At 62.9% G+C, this 27,711-nt stretch overlaps 4 protein-coding genes and 1 long non-coding RNA gene across 9 annotated transcripts; 2 read left to right on the top strand and 3 right to left on the bottom strand.

Annotated features, from left to right (window-relative positions):
* The first annotated feature begins 7 nt into the window (after positions 1 to 7).
* On the top strand, positions 8 to 639 carry LOC135408163 (uncharacterized). Its single transcript, XR_010427296.1, has 2 exons — positions 8 to 198; positions 438 to 639. It is a non-coding gene; the product is annotated as an uncharacterized LOC135408163 (long non-coding RNA).
* Positions 640 to 1,200: 561 nt separating this feature from the next.
* On the bottom strand, positions 1,201 to 5,371 carry LOC135408160 (zinc finger protein 22-like). Of its 2 annotated transcripts, XM_064643476.1 has the most exons (4): positions 4,741 to 5,337; positions 3,782 to 3,839; positions 3,144 to 3,245; positions 1,207 to 2,489 (listed from the first exon to the last, which is right to left on the bottom strand). In XM_064643476.1, the coding sequence occupies exons 1-4, from the start codon at positions 4,900 to 4,902 to the stop codon at positions 1,795 to 1,797; spliced, it is 1,017 nt and encodes a 338-aa protein (XP_064499546.1). In that variant the 5' UTR covers positions 4,903 to 5,337; the 3' UTR covers positions 1,207 to 1,794. The 2 variants fall into 2 exon arrangements, with proteins under 2 accessions (XP_064499547.1, XP_064499546.1); XM_064643477.1 differs by lacking the exon at positions 3,144 to 3,245 and having other exon boundaries at positions 1,201 to 2,489; positions 4,741 to 5,371.
* An 838-nt stretch (positions 5,372 to 6,209) lies between these two features.
* MFSD5 (major facilitator superfamily domain containing 5) lies at positions 6,210 to 11,339 on the bottom strand. Of its 2 annotated transcripts, XR_010427295.1 has the most exons (3): positions 9,250 to 11,339; positions 7,210 to 8,645; positions 6,210 to 7,156 (listed from the first exon to the last, which is right to left on the bottom strand). XR_010427295.1 is itself a non-coding variant. In XM_064643473.1 (2 exons), the coding sequence occupies exons 1-2, from the start codon at positions 9,319 to 9,321 to the stop codon at positions 7,290 to 7,292; spliced, it is 1,428 nt and encodes a 475-aa protein (XP_064499543.1). In that variant the 5' UTR covers positions 9,322 to 11,339; the 3' UTR covers positions 6,210 to 7,289. The 2 variants fall into 2 exon arrangements, 1 of the variants encoding a protein (XP_064499543.1); XM_064643473.1 differs by having other exon boundaries at positions 6,210 to 8,645.
* A 1,720-nt stretch (positions 11,340 to 13,059) lies between these two features.
* On the top strand, positions 13,060 to 21,633 carry LOC135408159 (retinoic acid receptor gamma-A-like). Its single transcript, XM_064643474.1, is given in 10 exon segments — positions 13,060 to 13,218; positions 16,339 to 16,360; positions 16,362 to 16,482; positions 17,001 to 17,142; positions 17,347 to 17,501; positions 18,100 to 18,276; positions 18,701 to 18,749; positions 18,752 to 18,904; positions 19,591 to 19,749; positions 20,493 to 21,633. Coding segments are annotated over 10 exon segments (1,278 nt in total). The 5' UTR covers positions 13,060 to 13,097; the 3' UTR covers positions 20,672 to 21,633.
* Positions 21,634 to 22,004: 371 nt separating this feature from the next.
* ZNF740 (zinc finger protein 740) lies at positions 22,005 to 27,313 on the bottom strand. 3 transcript variants are annotated; one of them, XM_064643480.1, is made up of 9 exons: positions 27,213 to 27,312; positions 26,263 to 26,538; positions 25,380 to 25,508; positions 24,351 to 24,437; positions 24,192 to 24,254; positions 23,924 to 24,038; positions 23,778 to 23,800; positions 23,531 to 23,626; positions 22,005 to 23,436 (listed from the first exon to the last, which is right to left on the bottom strand). In XM_064643480.1, exons 2-9 carry the CDS (start codon positions 26,269 to 26,271, stop codon positions 23,344 to 23,346), a joined length of 615 nt encoding a protein of 204 aa, XP_064499550.1. In that variant the 5' UTR covers positions 26,272 to 26,538; positions 27,213 to 27,312; the 3' UTR covers positions 22,005 to 23,343. The 3 variants fall into 3 exon arrangements, with proteins under 3 accessions (XP_064499550.1, XP_064499549.1, XP_064499551.1); XM_064643479.1 differs by lacking the exon at positions 23,778 to 23,800 and having other exon boundaries at positions 23,531 to 23,649; XM_064643481.1 differs by lacking the exons at positions 23,778 to 23,800; positions 24,192 to 24,254 and having other exon boundaries at positions 23,531 to 23,649; positions 27,213 to 27,313.
* Positions 27,314 to 27,711: the final 398 nt, after the last annotated feature.

Consider the following 27,711-nt stretch of genomic DNA (forward strand, 5'->3'; position numbering starts at 1 on the left):
TATTATTTCCATTATCCCCCCATTCCCATCATTTCCACCACTCCCCCCATTCCCATTTTCCCACTATCCCCATTCCCATCCCCCATTCCCAGTCCGCCGACGCCGCCCGGGCGTTTTTCCAGCGGAAAATCGAGTTCCTGACGCGGCAAATGGAGAAAATCCAACCGGCCCTGCAGGAGAAACACGCCATGAAACAGGGTGGGCACCCCCCCAGGACCCCCGGCTTTGGGGGACCCCCCACGGACCCCGACTCCCCCAGGGCTTGGAACCTCAACGCCCCCCAACCCCCTTGGTTTTGGGGTCCCCCCGGGGTTTGGGGTCCCCTGACCCCTCATGTCCACCCCCCAGTTTTGGGGTCCCCCTGTCCCCAGTGTCCTCGCTGTGGGTTTTGGGGTCCCCCCAGTTTGGGGTCCCCCTGACCCCCCTGTCTCCCGCAGCCGTTCTGGAGATGATGACGCAGAAGCTGCAGCAGCTCACGGCGGCCCCGGGCGGGGCCAAGGCGTGACCCCCCCTTCATCATCCTCGGGGGGGCTCGAGGGGGTGGCCCCCCCAAATCCCGGCCCTCTCAGCCCCCCCAGATCCCCCCCCCCCGTTTTGTAGCAGCTTTTGCTGCCAACCCCCAATAAAGGAGAGACGGAGTGGGGGGTCCTGGGGGGGTTTTTGAGTGGGGCTGGGGGGCTTTGGGGGGGGTCTTGAGGTACAGGGGAGGTTTACTAAGGTAGGGGGGCTCTGCCACACCTGCACCCACACAATTTGGGGTACCCCTTCCTGGGTTTAGGGCCCCCCTTCCTGCTCTTGTGGCCCCCCCGACCCCCATCCTATTTTTGGGTCCTCCTGACTCCCCCTCCCCAGTTCTGGGACCCCCCAGCTCTCCTGACCCCCTCCTTGGCTTTGGGGCCTCCCAACCTCCCCTCCCAGTTTTGGGGTCCCCCAACTCCCCTCTCAGGTTTTGGGGCCCCCTTGACCCCCCCCTCCTTGTGTTTTGGGGTACCCCCCAGCCCCCTCCCGGTTTTGGGGCCCCCATTTGCCCCCCCCAAAATCCTGTTGCCCCCCCCCTCGACCCCCGAACCCCCCAAAACTTCCCTCCCCGGGACTTTTTGCTGCCCCCCCCCCCCCAAGTTTTAGCACCCCCCATGTAGGGCATTTTTGCCCCCTCCTCCCCCAAAAAACACCCCCAGGTCCCCCAAACACAATTTTATTCACAGCCCTGCCCCCCCCTCCCCTTCCCCACAGGGGGGTCCCGATGTCACCACTCCCCCCCGGGGGTCCCCCCTTCTTTTGTGTGTGTCCCCTCCCCCCCTATTTACAGCTTTGGTTCTGGCACCGACGGGGACATTGGGAGCACTGGGGGGTCCGGGGGGCACTGAGGTGACACGGGAACATGGAGGAATTTGGGGACACCGTGTCCCATTGTGTGTGGCACTGTCCGTGTGTCCCCAGCCCTGTCCCCATGTCCTGCCTGTGGCACAGCCTGTGTGTCCCCTGGCATGGTGTCACACAGTCCCCGTGTCCCCTCAGGGCACAAGGAGTGGCAGGTGCCCAGAGCAGAGCCACTGTGGGCCAGGTGTCCCCCTGTCCGTGTGTCCCCTTCATGGTGTCCCCTGGCCATTGTCCCCATGTCCCCTTGGGGTACAAAGAGCCCTCAGTGCCCCCTCCGGTGCCAGGGCAGTGTCCCACTGTCCATCCGTCCCTGTCTGTGTGCCCCCATGTCCCAAACAGCAGCCGGTGCCCTCTGCAGTGGCAGGGCCATGTCCCACTGTCCATGTGTCCCCTCCATGGTGTCCCCGTGTCCCCTCAGGGCCCGAAGAGCGGGAGGTGCCCCCTCCGGTGCTTCCTCAGTGCCGCGCTCCGGGCGAAGCTCTCCCCGCACTCCACACAGATCAGGGGCTCCCCAGCCCCCTCCTCTGCCCCCTCCACCCCCGAGGACTCCCCCCTCGCCCTGGGGGGCTTCCCGGGGTACTGGGGGGCTCTCCGTGGCCGTGCCCCCCCCGCGTGGGTTCGCTGGTGCTTGATGAGGTTCTTGCTCTGCGTGAAGCTCTTCCCGCAGTCGGAGCAGCCGTAGGGCCGTTCCCCGGTGTGGATCCGCTGGTGCTGGATGAGGTTGGAGCTCCAGGAGAAGCTCTTCCCGCAGTGGCCGCACCTGTAGGGCTTTTCCCCGGTGTGGGTGCGGCGGTGCTGCACCAGGTGGGAGTTCTGGGAGAAGCTCTTCCCGCACTCCCCGCAGGTGCTCGGCCGCTCCCCCGTGTGGGTTCGCTGGTGCCGCAGCAGCTTCGACCAGTGGCTGAAGCTCTTCCCGCACTCGTTGCAGATAAAGGGGCGTTGCCGGCCCCCCCCGCGGCGCCCCCCCCCTTCCTCGGACCCGCCCTGGGAGGGGCCCGGGGGTGCCCGCGGGGCGGGGGGACAGAGGGGGCTGTGGGGGATCACGGTCTGGATGATCTCCTGCGGCAGAATTTCCTCCTCCTCATCCTCGCTCACGATCCCGTCATCGGCTGGAGGGAGGGGAACCAACAAACAGGTACTGACCCCGGGAATGGGCACTGTGCCCCAGAAGGGGCTGTGACCCCCTCACTGCCCCCCACAAAGGGGCTGTATCCCCAACCCAGGGTGGCTGGAGACCCCAAAAAGGGTTTGTACCCCCCCAAATGGTCACTGCACCTCAAAAGGGGTTGTAACCCCCCCAGGAATGGTCACTGTACCCCAAAAGGGTCTGTACCCACATCCCAGGGTGCCTGGAGACCCCAAAAGGGTTTGTACCCCCCAGGAATAGGCACTGTGTCCTAAAATGGCCCTCACTGACCCCCAAAAGGGGCTGTACTCCTTCCCAGGCAGTCTGGAGACCCCAAAAGGAGTTGTAATCCCCCCAAATGCCCTAAAAGGGTCTGTACCCCCTTACTGTGCCACAAAAAGGGACTGTACCCCCTGTCCCAAATGATCACTGCACCCCAAAAGGGGCTCTACCCTCCTCCTCAGGTGCCTGGAGACCCCCAAAAGTGTCTGGAGCCCCCAAAAGTCACTGTACCCCCCTCCTTGGGTACCTACTGCACCCCAAAAGTGCATCCTGAAGTGCCTGGACCCTGCAAAACTGCCCATACCCCCCTCCTGGGGTGCCTGGAGTCCCCCCCAGTTTTGGAGTCCCCCCTCACCGATGAAGACCCTCCTGACCATGTCCCCCTCGTCCCCCTCGTCCGAGTCCTGTAGCTCCACCACCTCAGGCTCCTCCTGCTCCATGGGGGGGTTTGGGGGGCCTGGGGGGAAACAGGGATCCTGAGCACCCCAAGACACACGTGGGACCCCCCCCCGACCGACCCCAGAAACACCCCCCCAAATCCCAAGGGACCTTTTGTGCCCCATTTTCTGCTGTGCTGGGGATGGATCCTCTGAATCCAGGGATTTGGGGAGGGGCTGCTCCCTCCAATCCCTCTGTGCCCCTCCTCAATCCCTCTGTGCCCCCCAAATCCCTCTGTGTGACCCCAAATCCCTTTGCTACCCCCCAATCCCTTTGTGCCCCCCAAATTCCTTTGTGCCCCCCAAAATGTGACCCCAAATCCCTTCTTTCCCCTCCAAACCCCTCTGTGTGCCCCCCCAAATCTCTGTGCTTCCCAAACCCCTCTGTGCCCCAAATCCCTCTGTGTGACCTCAAATCCCTTTGTTTCCCCCCAAATCCATTTGTCCCCCCAAAATCCCTCCGAGTGACCCCCAATCCCTCTGTGCCCCCCCAAATGTGACCCTAACCCCCCTGCGCCCTCCCCAATTCCCCCTGTGTCCTGCATTCCCCCCTCACCTGTTCCTTGGGGGGTCTTGGGGGGTCCCACGGTTGCTCCGGACTCAGCTCCCGAAATCTGGGGAGGAGGGGATGGGAGGGGTCACAGGGAGGTCCCAGGGGGGGTCCCTTGTACCCCCCCCCCATGGAAACGGGGCTGAACTGAGCCCCCACCCACATTTAGGGGGGGAAAAGGGGTCTTGTAACATCACTGGGGGGGTCAGGGCCCTCCCCCACACCAAATCCAACACAGGGATCTCCCAAATTTTCGGGGGAGTCTCCCAATGTTTCGAGGGGTCCTCACTCCCCTTCCCCCCCAAATCCAAAGATGGATGTTCATCCCCCCCCCAAATCCATCGCTGCCTCCCCCCAACGCGCCCCTTCCCCCCAAATCCAAGACGGAGGGGGGGGTGTCCCAAATTTTGGGGAGGGAGGGAATCTCCCCATGTTCCGGGGGGGTCACAACCCCAAAAAACGGTGCCTCATTCCCCCCCCTCAAATCCATCACCCTCCCCATCTTCTCCCCCACCCCAAATCCAACACGGGGGGGGCTCAAGTTACGGGGGAGGTGTCTCCCAATGTTCCGGGGGGTCCACACTCCCCTCTGCCCGAACCCCAAAGATGGCTGTTCAGCCCCATCCCCCCCCCTCAAAATACATCGCCCCCCCCATCGCCTTCCCCCGCCCCAAATTCAGCACAGGGGGGTCCCAAATTATTTTTTGGGGGGTCTCCCAATGTTCCGAGGGGTCCCCACTCCCCTCCCCCCGCCTTTACAAACCCCAAAACGACCGTTCCTTCCTCGCCCCGCCCCCATCCATCGCCCCCTCCTCGTCCCCCCCAGTCGCCTCCCCCCTCCCCAAATCCAACACGGGGGTGTCCCAAATTTGGAGGGGGGGGTGTCTTCCAATGTTCCCCAATCCTCTTCCCCCTCTCGCCCCAAAGATGGCTGTTCAACCTCCCCCCATCGCCCCCCGACTCACCCCTTTGGGGCCTCGTTCCTCGGGGATCCCGGAGGGTCCGGGGGGCTCCAGGGCTGGTTTTGGGGGGGCTCTCGGGGGTGCGGGAGGTCCGGGGGGGTCGTTTCGGGGGGAGCCCCCGGGAGCGAGGCGGGAGCGGGGCCGGGAACAGGAAGGTCCCGTCATCCCGTTCCCCGGATACGCGACGGGAAAAGGGGGGAAAAAGGGGGGAAAACCTCGGGAAAAAGGGGGGAACTTCCAAAAATTGAGAGTGTCTCACCCGTGACCCCCCCGGACAAAAAGCCGGGGAGGGGGTTTAGGAATCACCCGAATTACGGGGGGGGGTTGGGGGAGGAAGGGGGAGTTTTCCAATCCCGGATGGGAAATTAAACGGGATTTTTTGAGTCGGGGGGGTTTGAGGTGAGGAGGGGGAGAAAGAGAGGACGCCCCCTCCCCCCACCCCAAACAATACACCCCCCTTTCCTGCTTTGTGTAACGGCGGCTCCGCGCGTTTCCTGCCCCCCATGCCCCCCCCCGGAATTAAAAACGTTGGAACTACGCAACAGCCGGCGGGGGAAATAATGGGAATGGGGGGGTTGGGGTCGTGGGATAACGGGGTTGGGGCTTTGGGGGGTCCCCTGCACCCCCCAAGCCACTGAGACTTCCCCCTCGATGTTTTGGGGGTGTGGTTTGCGCCCCACCCCTCGTGAATTAAAAATGGTTGGAATTACACAACAAGCCGGAGGGATCTCGGGATTCCAGGATAGAGGGACAGCAGGATCGTGGGATAACGGGATGGTGGGGTTGTGGTATCAGGGTTTTGGGGTGTCCCCTGTGCACCCTAAGCCTTGAGCCCCCGCCCGGTTGTTTTGGGGGTGTGTTTTGTGCTCCCCCCGGGAATTAAAAATGGTTGGAATTACTCAACAAGATGAGCCTGAGGGGTGAATAATTGGATCGAGGGTTTGGGGATTGTGGGATAATGGGATTGGGGTTTTAGGGTGTCCCCTGTGCCCCCCGAGGCCCCCCCCATGTTTTGGGGGTGCGTTTTTTGTCCCCCCCCAGTAATTAAAAATGGTTGGAATTACACAAGGAGCCAGAGGGATCTTGGGATTCCAGAATGGGAGGGATTTTGGGACTGTGGGATAATGAGATGGTGGGGTTGTGGGATTGGGGTTTTGAGGTGTCCCCTGCACTCTCCAAACCCCTGCGACCCCCCCCTCTTGTTTTGGGGGTGCATCTTTTGCCCCCCCCCCTTTGGAAATTAAAAATGGTTGGAAATAGCGAATGAGTCAGGGTTTGAACTGGGAGTCACTGGTCTGAACTGAGGGGGATATGGGCAGACTGGGAGTCACAGGTTTGAACTGGGAAGGGTCAGTGCCTCGGTGCCCCCCCAAACACAGGTTTTGGGGGGGAGGTCCCCAGTGTCCCCGGGGGCTGTGTCCCCCCATCTCCACATGACTCCAAACCCAGGCGGGCCTTCACAAACACCTCGATTTGGGGGGGGTTATTAAAAAATAATTTATTCATTCATCAATAGACCTTCCTCGTGCACACCACGAGGCCATTCTGGGGGGGGGACACTCACCCTGGTGTCCCCATGGCCCCTCCATGGTCCCTTGGGTTGGGGGTTGACACTGTGACCCCATCACAGCTCAGTGTCCTCACCGGGGTGTCCCGGTGTCATTGTCACCCACAGCCCATTGTGGTGACACCGTGGCCCTGTCACAGCCCGGTGTCCCTGCTGGGGTGTCCTGGTGTCACTGTCACATGAAGCCCATAACGGGGGTGACACCGTGACCCCATCACAGCTCAGTGTCCCCATCGAATGTCCTGGTGTTGTTGTCACCTGTAGCTTGTTGTGGGGGTGGCCCGGTCACAGCTCAGTGTCCCCATCGAGTCTCCTGGTATCACTGTCACCCACGGGCTGTTGTGGGGGTGACACTGTGACCCTGTCACAGCTCGGTGTCACCACTGGGGTGTCCTGGTGTCCCTGTCACCCACGGGCTGTTGTGGGGGTGACACTGATCCCGTGATCCTCTCACTGCTCAGTGTCCCCACAGTGCTGTCCCAGTGACCCTGTCACAGCGGGGGTCACACTGTGACAGTGTCCCTGTCGGGCTGCCCCCGTGTCACCGTCCCAGTCACAGCCCCGTGTGGGGCTGACACTGTGACCCTGTCACAGCCTGAGTCCTTGTCCTGCTGTCCCCATGTCACTGTTCCAGTCACAGCCTGGTGTCCCCATCAAAGTGACACTGTGACCATGTCATATCCAGGTGTCCAGCCTGGTGTCATAGTCCTTCTGTCCCTGTCATTGTCACATCCCAGTGTCCCCATCCTGGTGTCCCATCACATCCCAGTGTCCAGCTCACTGTCCCCCTCCTGGTGTCACTGTCCCTGTCACAGCCCCGTGTCCAGCTCGGTGTCCCTGTGCCATCCCCATGTCCAGCCTGTTGTGTCCCTGTCCCCATCCTGATGTCACTGTCCCCATCCCAGTGTCCCTGTCCCCATGTCCCTGTCACATTCTGGTGTCCCTGTCACATCCCAGTGATCCTGTCCCCACGTCCCTGTCCCCGTCACATCCCAGTGTCCACCCCGCCCTCCCCCTCCTCCCCCCCCACCCTCAGGCGCGGGTCCCCCCGGGCCACTGCCAGGACCCCCCCGGCTGCCGCCAGTGCCACCAGCGCCGCCAGCGCCGCCCCCCCGAACACGCCCTGTGCCCCCCCCTCCCCGGGGGGCAGCGCCGGCAGTGCCAGGGCCACCCCCAGCCCCAGGGGCACCCGCAGCCACCGCGACCCCCCCGTGGCCCCCCCGTGCTCCAGCCGGCGCCGCAGGAACCCCATGGCTGGGAAGTAAATCCCACAGGAGAATTCCAGCAGCAGGAACACCAGGAAGGCGCCGGGCGGGGGCACGGGGAGGGCAAGGAGGAGGAGAGAGACCCCCAGGAGCGCGACGGACCCCGTCAGGAGGTGCAGGGGCTGCAGCCGGAGCCCCCCCACGACCCCCTGGCGGAACAGGGATGATCCCACAGCACTTGCTGCCATAAATCCTGAGAAGGCGATTCCCAGTGGGATCCCCAGCGGCTCCAGCACGGGCGTCCAGAGGAAGATGAAGATGAGGATGACGCCCTCCACCAGTGCCTGCACCACCCCCAGCAGTGCCCCGGGGGGGTCCCGCAGCCCCCGCAGCCCCTCCCCACACGCCTTGGGGCAGGAGCTGTGTTTTCCATAATTCTCATCCCAGTTTTTCACGGCAAAAATCCCAGAAAAGGCCAGGAAGGGCACAGCTGCCACAAAGGGGGTCACGGGCCCCCCCCCCAGCACCAGCAGCTCAGCCACAGCCCCCGCGGCCACAGCCACGACCCCGTTCCAAAGGGCCACACGGGAGAAGGTGTCTGGGATCCACTCCCGGGGGAAATCGTGGCGCTCCAGGTGCTCGTGGACGTACCAGGACTCGAAGGAGGTGAAGAGCAAGGAGGTGCCGACGCCCCCCAAAAGCCGCCCCGCCGCCAGCGCTGGGAAATCCCGGGAGAGCTGCAGGAGGCAGGACAGGGAGCAGAGCACCGAGAACAGCACACAGGACCTTCTCCTGCCGAGCCGGTCCACAAAAAAGTGGGAGAAGAGCCCGAACACCAAGTTGGAGGCGAATCCCAGTGAGTAGAGGGCGGCGATCTGCGTCTGCAGGAAGCCCCGGCTTCGGAACACCTGGAACAGGTGAGGCCCCTGCAGCCAATCAGCTGCCAGGGCAGGCAGGAATCCCAGGTGGAAGCACCGCTGGAATTCCTGGAATGCCGGGTTGGAGCTGGGGGGGCTCCGGGGAGGGAACTCCAGGAGCAGCAGCAGCAGCAGGAGGAGCAGGAGGGCACTGAGGGGCAGCAGGAGCATCGTGGGGAGGGGGGGGATAAAGGGGTAAAAGGGGGGAGAAGGGGCAGCCTGTGGGGGGAAAAGGGGGGTCAGTGATGGAAGAGGTTGGGGGGCACTTAAAAGGACCCCCCAGGTGTTATGTGGGTGTTTAGCGACTCCAACCCCAGGGAAACCCCCCAGATGGGCTATAGACCCCAGACTCACACACAGCCCACAGAAGGCTATAGGGACCCCCACCCCAAGGACACCCCATTGGGGGCTATGGGAAGCCCGACCCTCCAAACAGCCCCAAAGACTCCCACATCCTCCAAGAGCCCCCCTCACCTCCCCAGACCCTCCATAGCCCCCTCCCAGCTCCACAGCCCCCCCATAAGATCCCCATATGGCCCCATAGGACCCCCCATTAACCCCTCCCAGAGCCCTCCCGGTCCCATAGACGCCCCATAGGCTCCCCATAGACCCCCACATCCCTCACTGGACCGCCATAGGTCCCCCTCTGCCCCACAGAGGCCCCATAGGACCCTACAGACTCCCACAGGCCCCAACACAACCCTCCCATAGTGCCCACAGGACCATGCCAGACCCTCCCAGAACCCTCCAACCCCACTGGCCTGTCATAGGACCCCCACAGACCCCCCACCCCCGCCACCCTCCAGGATCCCCGGGGCCTCACCGAGGTCGCAGCGGCCGGGAGGCTCCTCCACGGACCCACTTCCGCTTCCGCCTCCCCCATGGGCGCCGCCATCTTGGCCCGTGTCACGTGACACAGGAACACTGTCCCCTTGGGGGTCTGTAGGGACCCCCCCCCGCCTTCCCTTGGGGGGTTATAGAGACCCTCCAGCCCAAAGGGACTCCTTCAGACACGCCCCAGACACCCCATGGGGAGGTAGGTTATGGCGTCTCTTTGGGGTGGGGGTCCCTGTACCTCCCACGGTGGGGTGTCTGGGGGAGTCCCTTCGGGGTGGGGACCCCTATAACCCCCCCCAAGGGAGTCGGTGGCGTGTCACCCCTGTGACGTCACAATGACGTCACACCGAGCCGCCGCGTGGGGGGGATCACTGGGAGGTCCCCGGGGTCACCCTCCCCCCAGGGTCACACATTCACGGCCCCAAACAAATACCCCCCTGCAACTGCCCCGACCACCCACAGCTACCCCAACCCCCAGCAACCGCCCCAAACCTTGTGTAATTACCCCGAGCAACTGCCCCAAATGCCTCAAATCCCCCAGCACAAATCCCTCCTGCAACTGCCCCAGTCCTTATGCAACTGCCCCAAAAACTCAGTGCAAATGCCCAAGTCCTCGTGCAAATACCCCCAAGCAAATGCCCCCCGAGCAAACAACTGCCCCGCCCCCTCAATTGCCCCAGCCCCGTACAAATGCCCCAAACCTCGTGCAAATACCCCCAGTACTTGTGCACCTCCCCGTGCAATTGTCCCCCCCAGTTGCCCCAGCCCTTGTGCAAACCCTCGAAATGCTCCAACCTGCCCCTGTGCAATTTCCCCGCACCCCCCAATTGCCCAAGTCCAATGGAAACCCCCCGCCTGCCCCACCCCATCCCGGGTCCCGCCCCCCCCTTTTCCCCAAATTTGGGGGCAGTCCCCCCCCTTACTCACCTCGGCCGCCGGGTCCGGGGGTCCCTGGGGGAGTTGGGGGGGCGGACCCCCTTCACTTGATGCTGAGGCGGGGGCGGGTGTGGGGGCGGCGCGGGGGGGGGCAGCAGCGGGAGGGGGGACGGCACTGGGGGCAGGAGGGGGGGCGACAATTGGGGCAGGAGAGGGGGCGACAATTGGGCAGCAGGGGGGGTGACACGAGGGGGGACAGGGCGGGGGTGGCACTGGGAGCAGGCGGGAGCGGGGGGGCAATAGAGGGGGTAACAGGGCGAGGGGTGACACTGGAGGCACCAGGGAGGGGGGTGGCACTGGGGACCACAGGGAGGGGGGTGGCAGGGCGGAGGGGGGCACTGGGGGCAGCTGGGGGGGTGACATTGGGGGCAACAGGTCAGGGGGTGACATTGAGGACAGGCGGGCGGGGGGGGGCACCAGGGAGGGCACCACGGGAGGGGACAGGGTGGGGGGCAGCAGGAGGAGGGGGCACAGAAGGAGGGGGGGCAACAAAGAGGGCAGAGCGGGGAGGAGCAGAAGGGGGGGGCGCAGCACGGGGGGGGGTGGCAGAGGAGGGGGTGGCAGCCCCCGAGAGTCCCCCCGCGGCGGCGGGAGCGGGGTCGCGGCCAGCCTAGCCCCATGGCACTGCCACCCCCCCGCCCTCCCCCCGCCCGGTGGCACTGCCACCACCACCCCGGCCCCCCCCACGCGGGATTTACCGGGAAAAGCGGCTGAGCCGCAGGGCACGAGGGGGGGGCACATGGAGGAACCCGTGGGTGTGGGGACACGGAGACACGGGGAACAGTGGGGGACACGGGGTCATGGGGACGGGGGGACAAGGGGGACATTGGAGACGGGGGATATGAGGGGCACGGGGGACATGAGGGACATGGGGGACAGAACTGGGAGAAACACGATGTTATTGAGGGGCACAGGGGGCACGAGACGGGGGGACACGGGGAATGTGGGGGACATGGAGGGGACACAATTGGGGGACACATGGGATTATGGGGACATGGAGAGACATAGGGATAGGAGGGGACACGGAGTTATAGGGACGTAAGGGGACATGGGGGGACACGATGGGGGACACAAGGGGGGGAACATGAATGGGGGAGACACGGAGGGGGACGGGGGACAAACCTTGGGGGAACACGAGTGAGGCAGACGTGGGGGGACACACGGGAGGGACATGGAGGGGGAGACATGGGGGAACACGGGGGGGGTACAGGGACCCCCGGGGGGTCCCGGCGCGGTGGGGGCGGGGCCAGGTCCGCACAAAGGGGCCGTTGAGGCGCGGGTTGGGGGAGGGGCAGGGGAGGAATTTCCACCCAAAACTTTTTCCATGAGCCCATTCCCGGCCCTCCCCCCATCCCTGCCCCTCCCCCACTCCAACCCCTCCCCAGCCCGGGGGGGCTGCCAGGGAAAACTGAAGCACGAGGGGGGGGTTACTCGCGTGTGTGTGGAGGGACACGTGTGTCAGCGTGGGGGGATGTCCTCACGTGTCCTCCCGCCCTGACACGCTTGTGCAGGTCCCTGTTGACACACACACGTGTGCAGTGACACGTGTCCAGGTGTGTTCCATGTGCAGGAACACGTGATTCCACGTCCAGGTGTGTCACATGTGCAGTGTCACATGTCCAGGTGTGTCATATATGCAGTGACATGTGAGTCCATGTCCAGGTGTGTTTCATGTGCAAAGCCCCAGGAATGCAGCCTGGACACACCTGGACATGCCACGGGGTGGGAACACGTGTGCAATCGCACACACAGTCGTGTTGCTGCCTCGGGACTGGGTCTGCTCGTGGGGGGAGTTGCACACCTGGGCACACCTGGACATGTATGTGCGGGGTCACACAAACCTGGACATATCTGTGTGCACCTGGACACGTGTGTAGGGTCATTCACACCTGTGTACAGTCACACACGCACACCTGTGCACACCTGGACACACCTGGACACATGCGTAGGGTCACACACACCTGTGCACAGTCACACATCTGGAAAGACTGGGAGAGAATGGGGCAGTGACATGGACTGGGAGGACTGGGAGGACTGGGAGGGACTTGGGAGGTGACAGGGGCTGCGAATATTGGGGAACTGGGAGGACTGGGAAGAAGAGTGGTGACATGAGGACTGAGAGGGACTGGGAGTGCAGAGGATGGAACTAGGAGGGGACTGGGGAGGGGGTGACATGAGGACTGGGTTACTGGGAGGGGCTGGAGGGAGTGACAGTGAGGATTGGGAGGACTGGGAGGGACTGGAGGAGGTGACACTGGGACTGGGAAAACTGGAAGGACTGGAGAGACTATGCACAGGATGGAACTAGGAGGGGACTGGGAGGACTGGGAGGGGCTGGGGTGACAGGAGGGCGGGGCTGGGGGCGGGACGGGGCGGCCCCTCCCTCCTGGCGGCCGGATGTGTGTGTGACACGTGTGACACCGTGTGTGTGTGACACGAGTGACGTGTGTGACACGTGTGACACGTGTGTGCGCTACTCCGCTTGTGACTGCGACCCCCGGCCCCGCCCACACATCCGAGCCCCGCCCTTCGCTCAGACCACGCCCCATCCGTATTCAGCCACAACCACCGAGGCCCCGCCCCTCACTTAGACCGAGCCCAATTCATCATCAGGTCACGCCCCTCAAAACCCTCCCCGCCCCTCCCCTCCCATTCATCCCGTCCCCTCGAGCCCCGCCCTCTTTCAGGCCCCACCCCATTTCAGACACCGCCCCTTTCCCGTCTCCCAACTCGCCCCCACCCATCAGACCCCGCCCCTTCCCGGGGGCGTGGCCGGGCCGCACCCGCCGGGGCCGAGCGGGGCCGGTCGGGGCCGAGCGCGGCGGGGCGGGGGGGTGTCAGGGGGTGTCGGGGGGTGTCAGGGGGTGTCGAGGGGCTCCTGGGGGGCTCAGGAGGACCATGTTCGACTGCCTGGAGGCGGCGGCGGCACCGCGGCGGCTCCACGACGTGACCAACCGGGGGGGCTGCGCCCTCCGCAGGGTCCTGGTGCCCGCGGGCTGCGGGACCCCCGCCCGCAGAGGTACCGGGGGGGCACGGGGGGGACACGAGGGTGAGGAGGTTGAGGGAGGAATGCGGCGCGGGAAGGGCCCTGGGCGAGGGGGGGGGGGGCAGATGCGCGAGTGGGTGTGGGGGGCGAGGGAGGGCGGGGAGGCGTCTGTGAGCTTGAGTTTGAGTGTGAGAATGAGTGTGAGAGCGACGGGGAGCGGGGGGTCGGTGTGTGCGGGGGGGGTCGGTGGGTTCGTGGTCCGCGAGTGGGTGTGCGGGAGTGAAAAAGAGTCTCTGAGTGTGCAAATGAGCGTGAGAGCGACTGGGAGTGTGCGAGGAGCGGGAGGAGTCGGTGGGTCCGTGGGGGGGTCAGGGGGTACGTGGGGGGGTCGGTGGGTCCGTGGTCCGTGCGTGGGAGTCTCTTAGTGTGATCCTGAGTGTGCAAACGAGTGTGAGAGCGAGTGCGAGTGTGCGGGGAGTGAGGGGGGGGTCGGCGGGTGCGTGGGGGGGGCGTGTCCGTGTCCCCGAGTGAGTGCGGGGGTGTGGAAAGGGCTGCGGGCGTGGACGTGTCCGAGTGTGCAAATGCGCGTGCAAGGGGGGGCTCAGGCGACCCGAGGGGGTCGGGGACAACCCGCGTGGGTGCGGGGGGGGCCTGGTGAGTGACGCCCCTGGGTGCGGGACCGACCCGGGTATGTGCGGGAGTGACGTGAGAGGTGTGGAAAATGGGGAGGGGGGGCGAGTGGGGGCGTGTGAGCGCGGGGGAGTGAATGGGGTGTGGGACCTCCAATTCCCCCCCCTCCCCTGCCGAGGGAGCCAGGGAGTGAGGGGGGGGCGGTTTTGGGGGACCCCCTTCGGGGGGGGCGGGGTCCCGGACCCGATTTTGAGGATGTCCCGTTCGAGGGGGGGGGCATAGGGACGGGGAGAACCCACTCGGGATCCCTTCTGGGGAGGTTTGGACTCGATTTGGAAGGTTGGAGGACCTGGACACTGTTTTTGGGGGGCTCAGGAGGCCCTAAACCCTGTTTTTTGGGGGGTCGCGGGGTCCCGGACCCCTTTGGGAGGGCGGAAATAGGGACCCGGGTTTTTGGGGGAGCACAGAGACGTGAACCTCACTAAGGGGCCATTTGGAACCGCTGGTGGGGGGGGTTGGACTCGATTTGGGGAGGTCGGGGGGGCCCTAAACCCTGTTTTTGGGAGGGGTCCTGGACCCCTTTGGGGTGGCAATAAGAGGGACTTGGTTTTGAGGGGAGGGGCCCACGCGGGGGGTCCTGGGGCGCACTCGGGAATCCCCCTCGTGTAAGTTTGGGCACAAACAGGTTGGGGGGGGCGGGACCCCCAAAACCCACCAAACTTCCCTCAAACCCTCCCTAAAACCCCCCTAAAGCTCCCCCTGTGCCCGTGGCGCGGTTTTCCATCCCGTGTCCCCCCCACGCCCAGTTCCCCTGCCCAACTGGTTCCAGTCGGGGCCGCACCCGCCCCCCCGCGTCCCCCCCCCCGCGCTGCCAATGTGGCACTTTAACCCCTGCGGGGCCGCCCCAAAACCGCCCCGACCCCCCTTGGGGGTCGCGGAGAGGCCCCCCCTTCTCAGCAGGGCAGGAGGGGGCGTCACCCCCCGATTTTTGGGGAGGAACCCCCCTGGCCCTCCAAATTCCACCCCAGGAAGGGGGAACCTCCCCGTGCCCCCCTGTCCAAATTTAAGCCCTCGCCTTGGAGTTGGAGGTCCCCCCAAAGTTGGGGGGAGATATATGGGGGTCCCACAGCGTTGTGCCCCCACCCCCGCCCCGAGGGGTGTAGCCACTTTGGGGGGCTATTTTGTGGGGTTGGGGGGTTAAATTTTGGTTTCCCCCCCCTAAATCCAGCGAGACACGGGAGTGTTCCCCAAATATGCCCCCCCAAACCCTCCGTGGGATCCTCTAGTGTTCGGAGGGGGCACAACCGGCCCCCCCTAAACGTGGGGGGTCCCCGTGGAGGGAGGAGCGCGGGGGCGGGAGGGTGTGGCCCCCATTTCGGCCCCATTTTTAGGGGAGGGGGGGTCAAGGGGAGTTTATTTTGGGGTGCCTGTGGCACGTGCGCGCCCAAGGCGGGCCCCACCCCTCCCTCAGACCCCCCCCCGGGGTTAAAAACGCGCCAGTCGGGGCCGGAATTTCTTTAATTTCAGCAATTTTGGGTTTTCTGGAAAAAACCACACAAAACCACCCAAAAAATACCCGCCCACCCCTCCCCCAGCGCCGCCCGGGCCGCGTGCGGGGGGGCTCTTCCCCTCCCCCGCCGTGTCACACCCCCCCCGGCACAGCCTCCACCCCGAATTTTGGGGTTGTGGGGAGTTGGGAACCTCCCCCGCCCTTAATTTTGGCGTTTATGTAGGCTCGGGACTCCCCGTCTCCAAATTTTGGGGGGTGGAAGGGGCTGGGGACCCCCTCACCCCCAGTTTTGGGGTTCCGGAGTGGGATAGGGAGGGGGGTGACATAGGTGGGCATTGGGGGGTGACACTGATGATGCCCTCCCCTTCCCCCGTTGTGGCACCCCCAGGGACATTGGGGGTCTCAGACACTCCCATTACAAATTTTGAGGGTTTGGAGGCTCAGGACCCCCCTGCTATGAATTTGGGGTTTTGGGGGGCTGAGACCCCCCCCAACCGAATTTTGGCATTTGGGGGGGGCTTGGGACCTCCCATCTCCGAATTTGGGGGGGACTGGGACCCCTCTAACTAAAGAGTTTTGGGGTTTGGGGGCTGGGACTCCCCCACACCGAGTTTGGGGTTTGAATCTCAGATTTTGGGGCTGGGGGCTGTATGAAGGGTCCCCTTTTTTTGGGGGACTTTTTTTTGAACCCTGTTTTTGGGGGGGTCGCAGCATCCTGGACACGTTTGAGGGTGCAGAAAGAGGGACCTGGTTTTTTTGGAGGGAGGCACAGGGATGTGGAGACCCCACTGAGGGACCATTTGGGACCCCTTGGGGGGAGTTGGACCTGGTTTGGGGTGGTCGGGGGTCCTGGACCCTGTTTTTGGGGGGAGCCCGAGATGAAGGGGGGGGTTAACATGGCGACCCCCCCCAATGTAGGAGGATCCTGCCCCCTCCCTTTTACCCCTCCTTTTTGGGAGCAGTTCAGAGGATCTGCCTGACCCCCTCCCCTCCTCTTTTTGTGCCCCCCCCAGCCCTGGAGGCCCCCCCGGGCGGGTTTTGGGGGACACGGGCCCCCCTCGCCGCCACCTCCCCCCCGCGTGTACAAACCCTGCTTCGTGTGCAGCGACAAGAGCTCGGGGTATCACTACGGGGTCAGCTCGTGCGAGGGCTGCAAGGTGGGCACGGGGGGATGGGAGGGACGGGAGGGGCACGGGGCTGGGGGGGCCTGGGGACAGTGGGGACTCTCCTGGGGCCGTGGGAACCTGCGGGTAGCAATGGGTACCCCGTGGGGGGCAGTGGGGACCCTGTGTGGGGAGCAGGGACTCTGGGGACCCCCCCCCCCCAGGGAATGAAGATCCTCCCCAAGCACTGGAACCCCCCCAGTTGACCCTGGGCAGCTTTACTGGGGTCCCTGGTGATCTGTTCCTGGTGCCCCCGGTCTGGGGGTACTCCTAGCCCCCCTTCACCCCGTTTTTGCCCCCCCTTCCCCCTGAGGTGCTGGGGACCCCCCCACAGCCCTGGGACCCTCCCCAATAGTGAGTGACCCCAGTCACTCCAACGACCCCTGTGGAGCCACTGGGGAGCCCCTGGTTAACCCTGGGCAGCCTTACTGGGACCCCCAGTGCCCTGTTCCTGCTGCCCCCATTTTGGGGGTCCCCCCAGCCCCCTTGAACCCCATTCCCCCCAATTCTAGGGGTTTTTCCGGCGCAGCATCCAGAAGAACATGGTGTACACGTGTCCCCGGGAGCGGAACTGCCCCATCGACAAAGTGACACGGAACCGCTGCCAGTTCTGCCGCCTCCAGAAGTGCCTCCGGGTCGGGATGTCCAAGGAAGGTGCGAGGGAGCTCCGGGACTCCCAGAAAATTGGGACAACTCCCCCCGAAGTGGCACTGAGGGGTCCCAGGGTTGTCACAGTGGGGCTGGGGAAGCTCAAGGGGGGATGGTCCTGTGCCAGGGGGATTTTGGGGTCTGTGAGGGCTCTGGGGGGTCACCCTGAACCCCCCTGCCCACCCCCCCCAAATTCCCTGCCACCCTCAGCCGTGAGGCACGACCGGAACAAGCGGAGGAAGGAGGTGAAGGAGGATTTTGGGGGAGACGAGCTGAGCCCTGAGTTGGCCGAGCTGGTGCGGAGGGTGAGCAGAGCCCACCAGGAGACCTTCCCCTCCCTGTGCCAGCTGGGCAAGTACACCACGGTGAGTGGGGCTGGGGGTTCTGGGGGGTCCCTGGGTGGGCACTAGGGGGGTACCCCAAGCCTTGGATCCATAGAGGGGTCACTGAGTGACCCTGAACCCCCAAAACAAAAGATCTGAGCTCGGGGGGGACGCAGCTGGGGAGCAAGTTCAGGGGCAGGGTGGTGCTGGGGAGGGGTCCCAGGAGTTCCTAGGCAGTTGGGGGGGGGGGATTGGGGGTCCCTGGGGGGCACCCCAATCCTCAGACCCTTAGAGGGGTTCCTGGACCCCCTGACCCCCCAAAACACCAGATCTGAGCACTGGGGGCAGCTGGAGTCAAAGGCAGAGAGGTGCTGGGGAGGGGTCCCAGGAGGCTCTGGGGGGTCCCAGTGATCCCAGGGGGTCCTAGAGGTCTGAGGAGGATCCAGTCCACCCTGAACCACCCTGACTGGGTCTGTGCCTCCCAGAACTTGAGCACAGACCACTGTGTGCAGCTGGGCAAGGGGCTGGGGGACAAGTTCAGGGAGCCGAGGTTGGGTTTGAGTGGTTCCGGGGGGTCTCAGCAGGTCCCAAACCACCCTAAACCCCCATAACTGAGTCCCTGGCCCCCTATGTCCCCCAGAACTCGAGTGCAGACCACCGTGTGCAGCTGGACCTGGGGCTGTGGGACAAGTTCAGTGAACTGGCCACCAAGTGCATCATCAAGATTGTGGAGTTCGCGAAGCGGCTCCCGGGGTTCACAGGGCTCAGCATGGCCGACCAGATCACCCTGCTCAAGGCTGCCTGCCTCGACATCCTGGTGGGCATCAGGGGATGTGGGGTCCTGGAGGGTGTTTGGGGGGGTCTTGGAGGGTGTTTGGAGGTTCCTCAGGGGGTTTGGGAGGACCTCAGGGGGGCTTGGGGAGTCCCATGGTGGCTCTGACCTCACCACCCACAGATGGATGTCCTGGAGAGGGGCTGGGTGGGTTTGGGGGTCCCCTATGGAAATTTTGGGGTCTCTTAAGGGGTTTCGATGTCCCTGGGTGGATATTTGGGATCCCTGAGTGGGGGGATTTCGGTGACCGCTGTGTGATTTTGGGGTTCCCTGACCCCCATGACCCCCAGATGCTGCAGATCTGCCCGTTACAGCCTGAGCAGGACATGAGGACGTTCTGGGATGGGCTGACCCTGGGGGGGGTGGTGTGTTTGGATCCCTGGGTGATTTTGGGGTACCCTGACCCCAGATGCTGCGGATCTGTACCCGGTACACCCCCGAGCAGGACACGATGACGTTCTCGACGGGCTCACCCTGACCAGGACCCAGATGCACAATGCAGGGTTCGGGCCCCTCACTGACCTTGTGTTCGCCTTTGCGGGGCAGCTCCTGCCCCTGCAGCTCGACGACACTGAGACGGGGCTGCTTAGTGCCATCTGCCTCATCTGTGGAGGTAGGGGGACATCAGGGACATTGGGGGGAAAAGGGGGGCACAGGGGGCACGGAGGGTATCGGGATATGGGTGTCACAGCGGGGCAGCTCCTGCCCTGCAGCTCGATGACACCAAGACTGCGCTGCTCAGTGCCACCTGCCTCATCTGTGGAGGTGGAGGGACCTGAGGGACACCAGGGGGACATGGGATATCAGGAATATAGGGGTCACAGCAGGGCAGCTCCTGCCCCAGCAGCTCAGTGACACTGAGCTGGGGCTGCTCACGGCCATCAGCCTCATCTGTGGAGGTGAGGACACGAGGGGGGACATTGGGGAGACACCAGGAGGCTTGGGGAGTATCAGGGGTTTGGGGATAGGAGGGGTGTAAGGGGGTATAAGGGACACGGGACTGAGAGGGGGCTGCTCAGGGCCATTGGCCTAATGTGAGGAGGTGGGGGAACACTGGGAACATGGGGACATTGTGGGGACATCAGGGACACGGGTATTGGGGCACATGGGGGGCTCGGGGACCAGACTGTGGGGACGTCTCCTAGGACGAGAGACAATGGTGGGCATGTGGGGACACGGTGACACTGGGATCTGCAGGGCAGGAGAGGGCAGGGATGGGGGGGCAGGGGGGACATGGGAATATGGGGACACAGGGACACTGTCCTGGTGGTCCCATCCCGGGGGTCTCTGTCCCCCCAGACCGGATGGAGCTGGAGCAGCCCCGGCGCGTGGAGCGGCTGCAGGAGCCGCTGCTTGAGGCTCTCCGGGTCTACGCGCGGCGGCGGCGGCCTCGGCAACCGCAGCGATTCCCCCGAATGCTGCTCAAAATCACCGACCTGCGCGGCATCAGCACCAAGGGTGAGACCCCCGGGAACCCTCGAAATGGGTACAGCCCCTCCCAACAGCCCAAAACCCCTGGGACCCCCCGAAAACCCACCCCAACCCCAGTACTTCTGCAAATGCTCAAAAATCACCGATCTGTCTGGCATCAGCACCAAGGGTGAGACCCTCGGGACCCCCCCAGACAGGAATAGCCCCCAAAGGCCCCTCGGACCCCCTCTGACCCCAAAATCCCCCAAACACCCCCCTCTCAACACCCCAAAATCCTTCTCTGGGACCCCGCCCAGCCTCATTTTGGGGGGGGTCTAAGGTCTTGGTGGGGCGGTTGTCCAAGGTTTTGGGGGCTTCAAGGTTTTGCGGGAAGGGAGTTGAAACTCTCGGGGGGGGGTTTCAAAGTTTTTGGTGAGGTTGAAGGTCTTGGGGGGGGGGTTGAAGCTCATTTGAAGGGATTCAAGGTCTTTGGGGTGCTTAAGCTCTAGGAGGGGGTTGAAATTTGGGGGTTCAAGTGCTTGAAGGGGCTTAAATTTAGGGGGTTGAAGGTAGTTTGGGGAGGGCCCAAGATCTTTTTGGAGGGAGTTGGAACTCTTGGGGGGGGTTCAGAGTTTTGGAGGGTTCAAGCTCTTGGTGGGCTTTTGAGCTCATTTTGGGGGCTCCCTCTCCTGGGATGGAGAGGGTCTAAGCTCTCACGGGGAAATTCCAAGCCCCTGGGGCAGATGTTAATTATTGGAGGGGGGGGTCACTCACACTTTGCTCCCCACCAGGGGCAGAACGGGCTCTGACCCTGCGCACGGAGATCCCGGGGCCGATGCCCCCCCTGATCCGGGAGATGCTGGAGAACCCCGAGATCTTCACTGAGGGGGAGGGCCAGGGGGAGCCCCCCCCACCCCCAGACCCTCCCACGGCCCAGGACAGCCCCCCCGGCCCCCCCAAATCCCCGTAACCCCCCCAACTCCCCAGAGCCCCTATGGTGGGGGCACTCATAGCTGCCTTCCAGGGTCCCCCCCTTTTGCTCTGGGAGGCGGAGACCCCCAAAGTGGGCCCCCCCCGAGTTGGGGGGGGGGGGTCAGAGACTGACAGAGCAAAGCTATTGCCTTAAGCTGGGGGGGGGTCCAGGGACCCCTCCCCCCTTCCAAACTCAGCTTCAGCCAAAGCCCCCCCAGCCCCTGCTGCCCCTGCCTTGTAGTGAGAGGAATTTTAAGAGGGGCAGCCCCCCCTCCCCCCAAATTAACACTCCTGGGTTGCCCCCCCTAAATACCCCCCTGAGGGTTTATTTATTGGACACAGGGTGGATTCTGGGAGGGGGGGGAACCCCCACCCCCATTATCCCCCCCCAGGACATTCCCCCCCCAGTTTGGGGGGGCCCCATTTATATGTTGTTGGGGGTGAGGGGACCCCAAAATTCCTCCCTCCATCCTATTCCCTATACACTACAGAGACCAAAGATGGGGGGGACACAAGATGACTCCCCCAACTTCCCCCCTATTTTGGGGGGTTCTCAAGCCATAGGGTGACCCCAGTACCCCCCCAGGGCAGCTTTGGGGGGGGACACACCCCCAAATATGTTACCCCCCCCAAGTCTGGCTGAGTGGGGGGGCCTGGGCTTGCTGCTGCCCCCCTAAATTTGTCTCCCCCCCAGCTTGGGTGGGGTCTGTTACACTACGGGGGGTGGTGACCCTTCCCCCCAGGGCAGCACTTTCACCCCCCCCTTTATTTATTCCTCTGCGTTTACATTGGGCCCCTGCCATTTTTAGGGGGCCCCCCTGCCGCTGCCCCGCCCCCGCTAGCCATCCCCCGCTTTTGGGGGGCCCCCCAGCCATGTTTACAGCCCTCCCCCACTCCCTCTGTGCTGAGGGGAGGTCTCGGGACTTTTCTATTTTTGCAAAATAAAGTGATGGAAATTTTTGGGGGGGTTGTGAATCTGGGGGGGCAAGAGGGGGTCTAGGAGGAGGAGGGGAGGCTTGGGACCCCCCCTAAGGTGATGGGGGGCACCAATGGGGTGGGAGTGGGGGCACTCCTGGGTTATTTGGGGGGGGCACTGGGAACCCCGCAAACTTGGGGACTCCTCCAGAGATAAAGGGGGGGGTCACTTGGGGACCCCTCTCCAGGGATAAGGGGGGGGGCACCCCTGGGGTATTTGGGGGGGCGTTTGGGGACACCCCCCCATCCAGTTTAATGATTCCCCCCCATTTTTGGGGTCTGGGGGGGAGGCACAAATAGGTTCTGGGGGTCCCCCCAAATACCACTCCCTCGCCCCTGAAGAAACCAAATTTAGGTTAAAAAAAGCAAACCCCCAAAGTTTTATTTAAATAAACCCTAAAGGAAGGGGAGGGCACACGGGGGATGGGGAAGGAAAGGACGACATTTTGGGGACACGGGTGGGAGACACAAAATTTGGGAACCCTTAGAAAAAACTACCGTTTAAAAGTGACCCCCCCCCCCCCGGGGGTTACCCCCAACCCCCCCCCCCATAGCAAAATAACTGTAATAAACCCCAAAAACCCAACAAAACATCCCAAAAATGAATCTGGGGAGGGCAGAGGGGTGGGGTGTGTGTGTGACCACCCCCCCGGGTTTGGGGGGGCCCCAAAACCCCCCCAGAATCCCCCCAACCCACCCCCTGGAGCCCTCAAACCACCCTCCCTGACCCCCAAATTTAGCGGGGGGGGCTCAGCAGAGCCAAAGCCTTTTTCGAAGCGTCACTGGGGGGGGGGTGTCCCCAAAGTCCTGCAGGTCCAGAAAGGGGGGTCAGGGCACCAAAAAAAGGGGGGGGCCAAAATTCATCAGCTTTGTCCCCCCTTGGAGCAGTCTGTGATTGGGGGAGGCATGAGACCCCCAAAATGTGGGGGGGAACACTAGGGGGGACCCCCAGAGTTTTTTGGGGCATCCTGGATCTTCCAACCATTCCCCCTCAGCAGATCCATGGTTTTCCCACCCCAGAGAACGGAGGTTTCCAGGATTTTCCTCCCCCTGGGAATGGGGTTTTCTGGGAAATGGGGGTCCCTTCGCCCCCCCCCCCCCCCCCCCCCCCCGGGTGCAACCCCCCCCACAGGTGCAGGGGGAGACACAGGGAGCCCCCCCAAAACCACGTGGAAACAGGGGAAACGTCCCTGGAATCCACAGGAATTCCAGAGGGAATGGGAAGTGCTGCCTTTTTATGTTTTCCATAAAAAGGGGGAATTTGCCACCCTCCCGAAGCCGACACCCCCCCAAAAATCCTCAGTTTTCCTCCTTTTTCCCCCAAAAAAGCAGGTTTGGAGAGGTCATTCCCAGCGGGACCCTCCTACCTGTGTCCTAGGTACCCCAAACCTGCTGGGATTTGGGGCAGTTTGGGGGCTCCCAGTCTGTCCTATGGGGAATGTGGGGTGGATTTAGGGATCCAACGATGAGGAGGGCACAGCTTGAAGATTCCAGGAGGATTTTTGGGCTCATTATCCCAGTTTTTAGGCCAGAAGGGTGGGAAAGATCCGAGTTTTTCACACTGGGAACGCTCCAGGTTTTTTTAGGAGTTCTCAGCTCAGGGTGAAAAATCCGGGTGAAGCAGAGGATGCAGAGGGTGGGGGGTGCAGGAGGGAGGCTCCCCCTTCCTCCAGCACCCCCAGAATTCCCAGAATTTCACAGCAGGAGCTGGGAGTCAGGGGGGTTCTTGCCCTGGCAGCCCTGGCACATCCGCTTGTGCCGCAGGAGCCGGTCTGTGCGGGAGAAACTCTGCGGGATGGAGGGGATTAGGGTTGGAATTCGGGGTGGGGGCGCTTCTGGGGGTTTCCAAGGGAATTCCAGGTGGGATTTCCCATGGAATTACCTGCATGCAGCGCTCGCACTGGTAGGGCTTCTCCCCACTGTGCACCCGCTTGTGCCGCTCGAGGTGGTACTTCTGGATGAAGCGCATGTCGCACACGTCGCATTCAAAGGGCTTCTCCCCTAAAGTGAGGGGGAGTTGGGGGGGTAATTAACACCCCTGGGGGTAATTAGGGGGTGTGGGAATGGAGGAGGAGGGGGGAAGTTGTGGGATTAAGGGGTGGTTGGGATCAGGGAGGGAGGGAGCACAGGTCACACTCAAAGGGCTTCTCCCCTAAACTGGGGGGCGTCCAGGGGGTTAATTAACACCTAACTGGGGGGGAATCGGGATGGGGGGGAGGAGAGGGCTAATTAAGGCTGTGAGGGGTTAATTAGGGTGTGTTAATTGGTGCCCCCACGGTGTGGATGAGGATGTGCCGTTTGAGGTGGTAACTGCTCCGAAAGGCCCCGAAACAGTGGTCGCAGATGAAGTTCTTGAGCTGGAAGGACCCGTTTTGCTCGATCACCACCATCTACAAACCATGGGGGGATAGAGATTGGGGGGGCTCAGAGCCGGGGGGGCCCCCAGCAGCCCCACCCAAATCCCCCCCCCGGCCGTCCTGCGCCTGCCGGAGTTTGGGAGATTCTCTTCCTCCTCCTCCTCCTCCTGGGGGGCGGCGGCAAACCTGGGACTGGGAGCGGCGGGACGAGCTCGGGGGTCCCTCGGCGCTGGGAACCCGCTTGCGGCGCTGCCGGGGGGGCCAGGGGGGGTCAGCGGGCACGGGGGGGGCACAGAGACCCCCCCCCACGCCACAGAGACCCCCCTGTTGGGGAGGGGAACCTGCCTTTTTCATGGATTTCTTGGGGTTGGAGGCCTCGGGGGTGTCGTCGTCCTTGCGGGCGCGGGGCTTGTCGGGGTCTTGGCGGAGGGACTGGGGGGATTTGGGGGTGGGATGGAGGGGATTGGGGAGGGGGGGATTTGGGGGTAAAAGGGGGCAGGGAATGGGGAGGGATTTGGGGGGTCATTGAGGGGTTGAGAATTGGGAAGGGGAGTTAAAGGGGGCATTTGGGGGCAGGAATTGGGGGAAAAATCAGAGAGGGGGGATTGGGGGGTAAAAGGGGGGGCAGAAATTGGGGAGGGGGGATTTGGGGGGGGCAGGGAATGGGGAGGATTTGAGGGGGCAGGAATTGGGGAGGAGGATGTGAGGTAAGGGGGGGCGGGAATTGGGGAGGGGGTTTTGGGGGACAGGAATCGGGATTGGGGAGTTAGGAATTGGGGGATAAGATTGGGAAGGGAATTCGGGGGTAAAGGGGGCAGGGAATGGGGGAGGGGGGATAATGGAATTGGGGGGAGGGAATCAAATGGAAATAACGGAATTAGGGCAGGAAAAGGCAAATCAGAGATAGAAAATTCCAATTAAAGGATAAAAAACCCCAATGAAAGAGGAAAAGTCCAACTGAATGGAAATGAAATTGAATTAAAGAAGGAAAAGATCCAATTAAAGAAGAAAAAAATCAAATAAAAGCAGGGAAAAGCTAAATTAAACCAGCAAACCCCAAAATTAAAGGTAGAAAAACCTGGATTAAAGGTGGAAAATCTGAAATTAAAGACAGAAAGTCCCAGATTAAATGTGGAAAACCCTGCATTTTTCTTAAGTTTTAAGTTGTAAACCAGGAAACCCAAATTAAAGGTTGAAAGAGCCAAATTAAAGGCAGAAAAACACAAATCAAAGGTGTAAAAAGACAAATTAAATCAGGAGAAAGCAAATTAAAGCAGAAAAAAACCTCAAAGCCAGAACCCCTCCAACTGAAGGTATAACCCCCCCATTAGAGTCAGACCCCCCCAGTCCAGGGGGTTCCCTCCCATCCCATACCAGCAGGTCAGGGCTGGAGCCTCTTTCCCGGTTCCCGTCCTGTTTTCCAGCCTTGGGCATCATCTTCTTACTGGCGACTGTGGGGACCAGGCAGACCCCCGAGAGCCCCTCACAGGCCAGGAGACTCGCCTGGGGGGCACAGAGACCCCCACCATCAACAGAGACCCCAAAACCCTCCCAAAACCCCCAAGAGACTTGCTGAGGGAGGACAGGGACCTCAACACCAGCACAGACCCCCTTATTCCCTCCAAACTCCCTCCTATCAGCACAGACCCCAAAACCCCCTAGGAGACTTGCCTGGGACCCCCCCCATCATGAACCAAACCCCTCAGAAGCCCCCCCAAAAACCCTACAAGACTCGCCTGGGGGGGACAGGGACCCCCACCATCAACAGAGACCCCCAAAAAACAAGGAGACCCTGGGAGGGAATGTGGGAAAATCCCAAGGAAACTTGGGATAATCCCAGGGTGATTCTGAGTCGGGAGGGGGAGGGGCCTGGCAAAACAAAGGATTAATGGGAAATTTGGGGGTAATCCCACAGAAATTGGGATAATTTTAGGGAAAATTTAGGATAATCTCAGGGAAAAGTGGGAAGACTTCAAAAGTGGGGATGAGGGGGCTGAACCCCCTTATTTGGGGCCTGACAGGACCAAAGGTTAATGGGAAATTTGGGCATAATTCCAGAAAAACTGAGAAACTTTAGAATAAGCCTGAAGAAAATTTGGAATAAAACCAGGGAAAGTGGGAAGGGGGGTTCCAGCTCCAGCCCCATTTTCCCCCTTTTTCCCACATTTCGGGGCCATTTTTCCCCCAAAAAGCTGCCAGGCCTTGGGATTTGGGGGCCTTTGGGGGATTTTGGGGATGGGGGGTGGGGGCTCATTACCTGAGCCATGGTGTGGGAGCCTTTGGCCTGACTGTCGCCCAGGCAAAGCTCCTTTTGGGGGCAGAAAAGGTGGGATCAGTAAATTTTTATGGATTTTTGGGCGGGCTCCAGTACCCGCCACGGCGCCGCCATTCCTTCCTCCTCCTCCTCCTCCTCTTCCTGGGGGGCCACGGGCTCAGGAAAGGGGGGGGGACACTCGTCCAGGCCCCCCCCCAAAGCCGGGACCCCCCAAAGCGGGAGGTGTTGGATCCACAGGGACGGAGTTCTCGGGGGGTCCTGGGGGGAAAAGAGGGTAAAGGGGGGCCCCCAAAAGTGGGGGGGGTCACCCACCCAAAACGGGAGGGGTTGGGGGGACTCTGGGGCTGATTTGAGGGGGGTGGGGGTGGCTTTGGGGTGTTGGATCTGGGGAGGACTGGAGGGGGTGATATGGGGTGGCGGGGGTCACCAACCCTAAACTGGTGGAGTCTGGCAGGGTTTGAGGGGGCCCAAATGTGGGGGGGGGAACCTGGGGGTGGGGTCCAGGGCAGGGTGACACGGTGGGGGGAGGAAGGGGGATCCTGGGGGGTGGGTGACCCTGAGGGGAGTTTGGGGGGGCCCTAGACAGGGAGGTGAGAGCGGTGGGGGAAGGTCAGGTCTCGGGGGGGTCCCGGCGGGGGAGTCACAGTGACGGGGGGGTCCGGAGAAGGGAGAGGGCCCGGGGTTTGGGGGTTCGCACGGGGGGGTGTCCCAGGCACGGGGGTCGCACCGAGACGGTGAATCATCGGGGGGGGGTCACACCGGGGGTGGGTCAGGGTCCCACCAGGGTGGTCTCGAGCGCCCCCCCCCATTGTACCTCCCCTCCCTCCCCCCCTCCCCGGGCGGGGGGGGGCGGCGCGAGTCGGCCCCGGGGGTGTCTCGGAGTGTGTGTGTGGGTCTCTCCGGGGGGTTTTTCGGGGGGTGTCGGTCCGTACCTTCCGCGGCCCCTCCGCGCTCCCGCCGCCCCCCCGTCCTCACCCGGAACTGGAAACTCCGCCCCCGCCGCCACTTCCGAGAGCCACAAACGCCGGGCGGAAGCGACGGGTACAATGCGCATGAGTATAAAGGAAGAGCGAGGCCAGGCTCCCCGTCGCCATCTCGGGTGATGGTGGTTGCCATGGCAACCGCGCGGCCTACACCTCTCAGAGCAGCCTGAGCCCTCCGACAGAGGGAACGGCCCCGAGCCGACGACCCCCGACACCCTCTGGGACCCCTCCGTGTCCTCCTCGAGACGCAGTCCTCGCTGTGACCCCTCCTCCCCGCTGGGACCCTGTGGTGGGTTCACCTTGCCTGGATGCCAGGTGCCCACCCAGCTGCTCTATCACTCCCCTTTCCAGCGGGACAGGTGAGAGAGTAAGGTGTAAAAAAACCCCCCAACTCATGGGCTGGGTTAAGGCAGTTTATTTAAAGCAAAAAAGTAAAGCGAAGCTTGCG

Source organism: Pseudopipra pipra, unplaced genomic scaffold (assembly GCF_036250125.1).
Source record: "Pseudopipra pipra isolate bDixPip1 unplaced genomic scaffold, bDixPip1.hap1 HAP1_SCAFFOLD_206, whole genome shotgun sequence".
NCBI lineage: Eukaryota > Metazoa > Chordata > Aves > Passeriformes > Pipridae > Pseudopipra > Pseudopipra pipra.